This window comes from Mytilus edulis, chromosome 1, assembly GCF_963676685.1.
Source record: "Mytilus edulis chromosome 1, xbMytEdul2.2, whole genome shotgun sequence".
In the NCBI taxonomy this organism is placed as follows: domain Eukaryota; kingdom Metazoa; phylum Mollusca; class Bivalvia; order Mytilida; family Mytilidae; genus Mytilus; species Mytilus edulis.
Window position 1 is genome coordinate 43,849,411 of NC_092344.1, and position 11,348 is coordinate 43,860,758.

The 11,348-nt window shown below is 33.9% G+C and overlaps 1 protein-coding gene across 1 annotated transcript; it reads left to right on the top strand.

The window, feature by feature from the left end:
• The first annotated feature begins 2,677 nt into the window (after positions 1-2,677).
• Positions 2,678-6,989, top strand: LOC139519486 (uncharacterized). Its single transcript, XM_071311600.1, has 2 exons — positions 2,678-4,053; positions 6,443-6,989. The coding sequence occupies exons 1-2, from the start codon at positions 3,403-3,405 to the stop codon at positions 6,482-6,484; spliced, it is 693 nt and encodes a 230-aa protein (XP_071167701.1). The 5' UTR covers positions 2,678-3,402; the 3' UTR covers positions 6,485-6,989.
• The last annotated feature ends 4,359 nt before the right edge of the window (positions 6,990-11,348 follow it).

Below are 11,348 nucleotides of genomic sequence, written 5' to 3' on the forward strand. Positions count from 1 at the left end.
TTTTTTCGCACCTTCAGAGAAGTCGTTCAAAATTGCCCAAATTTGCTTAGATTGTTCGTGAAAAACAACCCACTTTTGTGCATAAAAAGAAAAAATATGAGAAGATAGTTTTTATAATATGTTTTAAGAAAATAAAAAGAAAAGATGGTGTTACCAAACTTGTGTTCTTGCTACAAGTAAAAAATTAAAAAATCCCTATATGTTTAGTATAAATTTTGTACTAAAAGAGTTATCTCCCCTTAAATGGCTTATTTGAAAACTTAATTCTAAAAGCACAAATATTTGGTATTTGTTAAATCATTTTCGATAATGCAATTTATAACTACGTTTCTTCATATAAATAAACAGTGTAACCAATAAATTGCAGATCTGCCTCTCAATTTGTAGATTGGGGCAAAGAACTAGACCGATTATTTACTGTGGTTATACAATTCAAGATGGCGGTATACCTCTGAACTACCAAAAGTATTTTTGACTGTTGTTTAAATAAGATTTAAATGTATAAAAAAAAAATAAGATTTAAATGTATGGAATATATGTAAGTACACACTTATAAATAAATACGAAAAAAGGTGAACAAATTCAACAGGAAAATGAATTAAACATTGAATTTTGTAATATATACATGTACACTGTGAATTGCTAGGGGTTCTAATTGGAAGATTAAGCAGTAACATCATAGGATAAAATGTTTGCTTTCGGTTATGCTTTCAAAAGTCAAACAACCTCCAAAGGTTTCTTTCGCTGTCGTTTTATACTCAAAGATATCAATTGGTTGAGCTGAAGAATGCCTTAGGGTCCGAGATTTTCTCCCCGTGTTAAAGACCCATTGATGGCTCTTTGATCGGGTTATTGTCTACGGGAAATACGTCAAAGAGACACTGTCTCTGTGACGTATTCATTGTTTCCATCCTCAATTTAAATGATTTACAATGTCGCAAATGTTGTACATATAAATATGTAATTTATCAAACGCGCGTCTGTCTATCTATTATAAAAATTTAAAGAAACAAACGCTGTGTTTGTAACCAGAAAGATTAGCCATTTAACAACTCACTGGAAAATTATGCAAAGTAAACATTTAGAAACAAAAAAATCAATTTGTGTTGTTATCAGTATACATGTAACAGCTGAATACTTATTTTGAATAAACAAATTAAGAATATAATTTACATATTAATTAAATATAAATAGAGTATGCTACTTCCACTTGTATTTTTGTCCATCTGATGAGTTGAGCCTTTTTCAACTGATTTTTATAGTTCGTTCCTATGTTGTACTGTTATACCACTCACCCAGGTTAGGGGGAGGGTTAGGATCCCGCCACTTTATTTATGTATGTGTCTGTCCCAAGTCAGGAGCCTGTAATTCAGTGGTTGTCGTTTGTTTATGTGTTACATATTTGTTTTTCGTTCATTTTTTATACAAATAAGGTCGTTAGTTTTCTCGTTTGAATTGTTTTACATTGTCATATCGGGGCCTTTTATAGCTGACTATGCGGTATGGGCTTTGCTCATTGTTGAAGGCCGTATGGGGACCTATAGTTGTTAATGTCTGTGTCATTTTTGTATCTTGTGGATAGTTGTTTCATTGGCAATCATACCACATCTTCTTTTTTATATTATATGATCCCCCTGTCTACTTCCTCTCATTGTATTAAAATAATATGTGTAATAACTTTCATAGGAAGCGCTTCATTCTAAAAATGTGCGCACCGTCAACGCTTTTTTTTTTTAACCCTATGAAGTTACAAACCATAGCATTCAATACTTATAATTACATTTTTTAGCTAGGATCATTAAAACACGATGTTTATCAAGTTTCCATTTAGTTTACCTGTGCACTTTATTGTAGGACCTCGTGTCATTATGAATGATACATTTTATTGTGTAATGAAGTTGATTAAGGAATAACGCGAGATTGCAGTGTAGCCAATCAGAATGACGTACCATAATTAAACAAAAATCTAATGTAATTATAAAACAATGCATTCATCAAGATGAATACAGACATTGAAATTGAAAACATCCAACTTGATATTACCAAAACAATTCATCATAGATACCAGGAGTACATATTTGTTCCCAAGGCAATACTATTATTCTCACAATTTAGATTCGGGTTTTATTCAACAATGAATCACAATTTTCTTTTTTTTGTATTCTTTATAATAGAATATTTATATGAAGAGATGCAAGGTTTTTATTGTCATAGTTGCTAAAAACCTGACAAGTTGCTAAAATTATTATGATGATTATTTTTCCGATCAACAATAAATGATTTTTTACCATTTTCAAATAAAGGATATTTAAAAAAAAAGTTATTTATAGTGTTTTGATTTGATTTCATTCATTTTCTACTTACCACCTGAGAAATATACATACGGATATTACTTTCCTTACCAGTCCAGACTTCGCAATTAAAATAAAACATCTAGATGACGCAGATACTTCCAACTGGAACTACGTCACCTACATGTTTTACTTTACCTGTACCCCAGTTTTATTTTTTGCGCCGAAGAGTTCAGACGTTAAAAAAAAATATTTTCAAAGTTATTTAATTTATATAAGTTTAAGATAATGAGAAGTGAAGGCTCGGATGCCTATGTCGAGGAAGACACTTCTTCTGTGTTAGAGGATAATGCAATGGCCTCCGATAAAGTCACTTCCGCTGCCGGGAAGAAAGGTAAGAAACGTACTTCTTCTCGTAGCAAGAAAGACAATTTGTCAGACTTAGAAAGTCGTAAGATGGCAAGAATTGAAGAACAGGACAGACAATTTGATTCAATGAATGCTAAAATGGGTAAATTCTTTGATTTACTTCATGATAAGTTAACTGACACCGGAAATGAAGTTCCAAGGTCAGAACATGAGAATCAAAATACGGTCACAGTCGAGGCATCTAGTGCTGCTCGCAGACCTCTTATCCCGTTGAATAGTGCTATTAATGAGCACCAAAATAGCGATGATGATATTGAAACACTATCTGTTCGAATTTCGGATTCGGAACATTATAATAGTGGCTTTTTATTCAGTGCAGAGGGCTCTGAGAATTCTAGAAATTCTGATCATGAAGATGTCATTACTTGTGACAGTAGATCAGTTTTAGTCTGGTAAACATGACAGGTTCCAGAAATATTTAGGTAACAGAAATGAGAAATCGTGTGAAACAGAGAAGCAAGATAATTCTGTGAGTCATACACTAGGTGACAAATTTGGTCTAGATGCTTACACTTCGTTAAAGACTGAGAAAACAGGTTTAGTGTTAGAACAAAACCAGATTGATGTTTTACGTGGTTCTTGGAGATCAGAGACTCTTCACAAAATCACTAGTTATAAGGAAAATTATAGACAAAGTTTCCCATTAGATGCAAGTTGTCAAGAATACTTCAATGTACCGACAATGGATAATACAGTAGAAAGTTTACTGATGAAAAGATATGGTCTAAAAGCTGCTTTTGTCAGAGTCCCAAGTTTATTTACTAAGAACTTAAAGTCACTTGAAAGGTTAGCTTATCAGGGTCAAGTTGCGGCCCGCATGGGATTGATCACGACTTGTTACTTGCAACAAGCAAGTGGAAATTTATTGGATAATTTAACATCTGATTCGCCAAATTTAGATAGTGCAATTCAGAATGTAAGAGACATATTTGCTTTGTCAACCAAAAGTTTAGATCAGACGGCGAGAACTGGAGCTTTTCACCACATGATACGTCGTCGTGCTACCATGTATGATACAGGTCTAAATGAACTAAGAGACTATGCTAATACAATTGTGACTTTACCATTAACAGCAGATGGTATATTTGGTTCACAGTTTGATACTAAGATGAAAGAGAAAACTGACAGAAATAAACAATTAGCTGAAGTTTTACATGATAATAGAAGAGTTACACTTGGTTCACAGTTGGGTAAAAGAAAACCAACAGCTACAGTTACTTCAGAGTCAACATTTGTGAAAAAGCCTAAATTTGACAGTAACTTTAAGATACCAAAGAAGAACTTTGGGGAGTTCAAGTCATCTAGTAAACAGACACAAGCTACCAAACCATGGGTAAGTTCTTTCTCTAATGTGAAGAAAAAGTATAGTTCCTGGCGCCAAAAATCTAATGTTGTTGCCTCAGATACCAGTGGGAGGGAGGTTAAAACATTTTATTCAGGAATGGGAATCAATAACAGACGATCAATGGGTACTGAAAACTTTACAAGAGGGTTTGAAATTAGAATTTCAAGAAACTCCTATTTTGACAGGTATAAAACACACTTCTGTCAATGCGAGGAATCTACCTATTATTTTAGCAGAGGTAGAAGATTTAATAGAAAAAAATAAAATAGAGATTGTACCTCAAGCAGAGATACATCAAGGTTTTTACAGTACACCTTTTCTGGTTCCCAAGAAAACAGGCGATTTAAGACCTGTGATCAACTTAAAACCTCTCAACCAGCATCTGAGGAAGCAACATTTCAAAATGGACACTTTAACAAAAGTTTTGAATCTAGTAAAACCCCAAGACTGAGCGTTGTCTCTCGATCTGAAAGATGCATATCTCCATATTCCAGTTCACAAAACACACAGAAAATTTCTACGTTTTTGCATACAAGGCAAATGTTACCAATTTGTAGCTCTGTGTTTCGGTCCTTCTCAAGCACCTCGAGTGTTCACAAAAATAGTTACTGTAGTAGCAGCTCATATGAGAATCCAAAACATACGCCTAGCAACTTATTTGGACGATTGGTTGCTAGTGAATGCTCAAGAGAAAATGCTAATTTCAGACAGAGAAAACACTCAATCTTCTGATAAAACTGGGATTTATAGTAAATCTTCAAAAATCTTCTCTTATCCCATCACAAGAGATCACTTACATAGGGGCATTGTTCAATTTCAAGAAGGAGATAGTTTCTCCAACTATAGAAAGAATTTTAAAGTTAGAAATGTTAGTGATAAGCTTAATGAAGGGACGCAATACGGCAAGAGATTATCTAATGTTGTTGGGTTTGATAGCGTCTTGCATAGAATTGATCCCCAATGCACGTCTTTATATGAGGCCTATCCAATTACATCTACTTCATTTCTGGAAACCATCCACCAGAGATCTCACTTATCAAATTCCATTTACTCAACACCTAAAAGATCATTTGAATTGGTGGTTGGACAGAGCAAACACTACCAAGGGCAAATCATTACACCAGTGGTCAGCAACCCTCACAATAACAACAGATGCTTCAAAGACAGGGTTTGGGGGTCACATGAACAATCAGATTTTTCAAGGTTTTTGGTCTGTTCAAGAACAGAAACAACACATAAATCTCTTGGAATTGGAAGCTGTAATTCGAACAGTACAACATTTCCTACCACAATTACAAAATCAAAAGGTGCTACTCAAATGCGACAACACAACAGTCGTTCAATATGTAAACAAACAGGGGGGCACCAAGTCCATACACCTTTGTTACAAGACATGGTGTATAATGAAAATGGCTATTCAGAACAATCTGACATTCAGAGTAGCTCACATAGCGGGGAAATTAAACGTTCTTGCAGATCATCTGTCTCGAAACAAAATACAACCCACAGAGTGGACACTGAACAATCAGATAGTTCAATCAGTGTTTGCAATGTGGGGAGAACCAACAATAGATTTGTTTGCCTCGGTACACAATCACAAGAGACCAGTGTTTTGTACTTGGATACCTCATCCCAGTGCTCTAGCAGTAGATGCTCTGTCGATATCATGGGAAAAAATGTGGGCATATGAATTTCCACTAATATGTCTAATTCCAAAAGTACTAAAACACATGAGTCAATTCAACTGTCGACTAATTCTGATAGCTCCAATGTGGCCAAGAAGACATTGGTACACAGAGCTTCTTAAAAAATCAGTAGCAAGTCCAATAAGACTACCAATAAGGCAAAATATACTGTATCAACCAAAAACAAACAATTACCATCCAAATCCTGAAGTGTTCACGCTAACAGCCTGGCTGCTCTCCACAAAAATTTCAGAAATAGGGATTTTCAAGAGAAACTAGAAAGCTTCTCAGAGTATCATGGAGATCGGGCACACAGCAAGACTATGCTTGTAAATTCAAAAGATTTCATAGTTGGTGTAGTGAACGGGAAAAAGATCCCTATGCAGCTACTTTAGCAGAATGTGCAGATTTTTTATCTCATTTGTACACTTCAGGTTTACAATACCGTACTATAGCAGGTTATAGGTCAATGTTATCTTCATTGCTATCTCCAATAGATAATGTTCCAATTGGGCAACATCCCTATATTATTAGACTACTTAGAGGGGTTTTCAATTCTAGACCTCCTAAAGTAAATTTAGCCCCAGAATGGGATTTACAAAAAATGTTAGACATGTTGCAAAAGTCTCCTTTTGAACCTTTATTGAAAGGTGATATTAAATGCTTAACTTATAAAGTGGTTTTTCTTACAGCAATCACAACGTACAGGAGGTGCTCAGACTTACAAGCATTGAGGATAGGAGAGGGGTTTGTGAATGTTCAGAAGAAAGGACTTGTTTTCTTGAGACCAGGTTTATCAAAACAAGATAGACCAAATCATTATGGAACTAAAATTTGTGTGCCTTACTTTGAACACAATAAAAAAAACTGGATCCTAAAAGAGCCATTGCGATTTATTTGAAACGTACAGAAGAAACAAGGAAAGATGAAGGAAAACTTTTCTTGTCAACGGTTAAACCATTCAAACCGGTTACATCGCAAACAATTTCTAGGTGGTTAGTGAATACCATCAAAATGGCATATGCAAATACAGATTTTAAAGTAAAAGCTCACAGTACGAGAGCAATTGGACCTTCATGAGCCTTATTCAATGGGGCTAGTATGAAGAGTATTTTAGAGTCAGCTGACTGGTCTACAGATACAACTTTCATCAAGTTTTATTTGAGAAATGTAGATGTTAAGGTTTTATCCTGATGTGTATATAACAGATTGTTTTTAAAATCATAAAAAAAACTGATATATTTTTACTGTAATGTGCAGTTCGAAAAAAAAAAAGAAGATAAAAAGACTAAAGAAAATAAAAAAAAAATGAAGACATTGTAAATATTGTATAGTGTACAGAAGAATGTTTTTAAAATGAAAAAGTGGTATGAAGTAGAGATTATACCAAGGATGAAGAGACGCAGAGCCATAGAAAATTACCCTACCACCAGAGAGGTAATCTTTCCGTATGTATATTTCTCAGGTGGTAAGTAGAAAATGAATGAAATGAAATTCTAAATTTGTTTTCAAATTCAGATTTTATGAATGAAGTTTTCTACTTACCACCTGATAATTACCCACCCAACCTCCCCACGTAATTTTCTATAGTAGTAATAATGTTACTGAAAAATAGAAAAAACAAAACTGGGGTACATGTAAAGTAAAGCATGTAGGTGACGTGTTCCGGTTGGAAGTATATCCCTCATCTAGATGTTTTATTTTAATTGCGAAGTTTGGACTGATAAGGAAAGTAATATCCGTAGTATATTTCTCAGGTGGTAAGTAGAAAACTTCATTCATAAAATCTGAATTTGAAAACAAATTTAGAATTTTTTATCATCTCATTTGGGACAACATCCCTAATGCGCCTAGAAATGAGGAACTCAAAAGTCACGTGTAAAGAAAAAATATCTGTGTAGTGATATTGGACATGTTTCTATTTTTTACAAATGACTGAACTTAACCATTTGTTGTGATTAGGAAAGTAGAGGAACATAGAATAAATGTGTAAAAACTATGGAGCTATTAAATGTGTTCAAAGTATTAAATTTTCAAAGAACTTATTGTGTTAAAAAGGGGATATTTTACCACAAGGAGCCGCATCACAAAAGGATGTTCGGGGTATGCTAATTTACGGAAAAGGTAATCTCACTTCCTACCCCGAAAATTTAACCACATATGTGAAAATGTCACAGCTTCGACACGAGCTATCATACATATCCATGTTTACGATATGGACTGAGCTACAGGAAAAAACGTTACCATTACCGCCTATGTAAAAACAATTAAAGATTTTGACCCATTTAGAAATTAAAAGGCCAGGCAATATTTGATGACTTAAATAATAGCACCTAACAGATGGTTTTAATAGTTTGAAATCATTGATGTAAGGGTTTAAAAAATCTAGTGAAATTGTGAGCATTCAAACATGGCTTTACTTTTATGATTATTAAAAAAATAAAATGTACGAGCTGTTAACAAAGCAATCAATAACAATTTGTGTTTTTTTCGATTAAAATTTCTAAAAGCAATAAACTATGAAGCAAGTTACGAAAAATACACACATTAAAGGATTTAAACTAAAAAAGGAACATGTTTGATCCCCATAATGAATAAAATAAACAAAGAGTTGGTAAGTCATAAATTAATTTACGGTTGTTTATTTATATTTTTTTATTCAAATATTTCTTTAGATGTTGCCTTACCAACAAATGTGTTGTACTGCATGTGATGTGGCATTGTAGGCTGTATTTGTTCTCTAGTCGACCTTCTCAAATACTTTAAAACTGACCGGTTTCAACTGGTTTTAATCTTCATTGTGATTCTTCCTCATCGTTAGTTTGTGTGTGTGTGTGTGTGTGTGTGTGTGTGTGTGTGTGTGTGCATGAGGTTGGTGTTTCATTATTTGCGCAGCTGAATTTATGCTATAGTGTTGCTAAAGTCGTGTTTATATACAATAAGACCTTTGAGTGAACTATCTGATAGTACATGATTTACATAATATTAGTAGGTTGTTATAAATGGTACCTTATACAACAGCAAGTCTATCATCTTAGTTAAATTATATTGACTGTTTAAATGATTGTGATGTACAATCTATATACAGTCTCTTTCGTAGCGAAATAAGTTCGTGTCGGTAGAAATATATTTATGGCGTCACAAATGGTGAAACAGCTTAACATCATCTGATTCCATTCCAAAATTTAAATTGCAAAAAAAAAATATTGCAATTGTCACAACTACAGTTATCCTCTGTATATCCAATGAGCAACGAGTGCCACATGTGAAGCTGATTCTACTTTGCCTTCTGGAGATCTTGATATCACCATCAGATTCGTCTGACAATGGGTTCGTGTTGCTGTTGCTTTACTTTTCAGTGGTGCACGTTGTCCTTTATACGTTTTGAATGTCGGTTTTGTTTGAAAGCGATATCAGTTTTACCTAATCTTTGATATCAGCTGTTTGTGTTCGAGGCTGAGAAATAGGTGTGATTCGAGCTTTAGCATGCTATTCATCCTGTTTTGGGCCGAATAAAAATACTGCTGATAGGTAAAACACTAACCATTTATTGTCTGTATCCTGCAAATAATTTTGTAAATTGTTTTTGCTTTGAAAAACAGAAAAACTCAAATCTATTGCATTTATTTTTCATTTAAAATCATTTGGGGCCCACGTAGTATTCTCAAAACATATCACACAATTAGCTGATGACCAGAACGCCGAAAAGAATCTCTAATTGTTTCTTATACTACATAACTTAAAGTTAATACTCATGTATCATATCATATAACAACTAATTTCAACAGTAAAAAGAAATAACAAAACATTGTCTGATTAAAGACAACAGAATGTGCTTTGTCTCCGCTTCAGAATATCGAACTGTCCGTGCATTCACTACTCATTAGGTTGCACATCTTCATACAACACTCGCCAACAGCAATGCACAAAAATACTCCAGTAGTGGGCGGAGCTTTAAAACGATATCTATACAGTATACAAATACAGGCTAGCGATATATGTTGGGATGTTACTGTATGATAAGACAATTGCCAATTGTAGGATAAAAAGATTTTAATATGTTGTTTTCATCGTGACAAAAATTATGTAATGAGATTAAGTAGTTAAGGGAGGAGAGAGATTTTTTCCTACCCGCTTTCTTTAAGCATATTCTTGATTATAGTTTAAAGTGAAAATCAAACTACAATACAATGATATTTGCTAATACTACTGTAATCGTAAGTGTTGATTAGGCTAGAAAGACATATTTCTTTAACATTATTTTACGTGACCATCTTGAAAAACGCAAGCAGATAGTTTAAACGTGCAAGCCTTTAAATGACAGTCATGGAACATATATAATATATAATATATAAAAAAGGCAAAATCTTGTGTAACAAAGTGAAATTCAAACAGGGAATAGAGGGAATTTGTAACATAATAAAAATCGTACTAAAAACAACGAAAAATATGTTACATTATTAAATGCATACGATCAGTAACCGATGTGTAACACCAAAGAAATCATACAATTACATCAGTAAATGTGTAATAACACGTAAAACATGATACCAAACAACACAAATGTGTAACAAAATAAAAGCATATGACAAAAAAGAAAATGTGTAATAACATGAAATGCATCCAATAAACGACGTTGAATGAGTATTATCATGAAATCCATACAATAGGCGATGGCAAATATGTAAAATTAAAAACATACTATGAACAACTGCAATTGTATATCAACATGAAAAGCACATTATTAACAACTGCAAATTTGTAGGAAAACGAAAGATAGTGGCGAAATATACCAAAGGGTTATTTGATCGCATAAGTCGAAAACAAACTGGCAAACAAACGAAATACGACGAAACAACATGCAAAATTACACAAAATATCACATAGAAAACACAGGAATGACCCCCCCCCCCCACCCCCACCCCAAAAAAAACCAACAACAAAAAACATGAACAAGGGCTGATCCTTCAATTCTCAGGAAACAGATCAACATGTGGTATCCGCTGTTTTGCTCAAGTTAGATCAAATCACAATGATAAGTCTAATTCAGTAAGTAACATTCGAGAAATGAGGACAAGATTGTGATTATGACAATCGGAACATATACATCGGCATCTGTGAAACAAATATTTCTTGACAGTCAACCAAATCATGATTGCGTCCATGAAATATTCGAAGGGATGCTTACCAATTCTCCCCTTGGAAACCTTTGTTCAATAGCTTCATTGTAAGCAGCAACCCATTTTCAAGGAAACCATAATAGGAAATGGAAGCCAAAAATCAACGAACAACGACAAATGTTTAATATTTGGCACAACTTTTTGGGAATGTTGGGTCCTCAATGCTCTTCAACTGTGTTTTTGTTTTGCTTTATAACTATTTTTATCTGAGGGTCATTATGAGTCTTATGTAGACGAAATGCGCGTCTGGCGTATTAAATTATAATCCTGGTACCTTTGATAAATATTCACACCACAGGGTCGATGCCACTGCTGGTAGACGTTTCGTCCCCGAGGGTATCACCAGCCTAGTAGTCAGCACTTCGGTGTTGACATGAATATCAATTATATTGTCATTTTTATATATTTCCTGTTTACA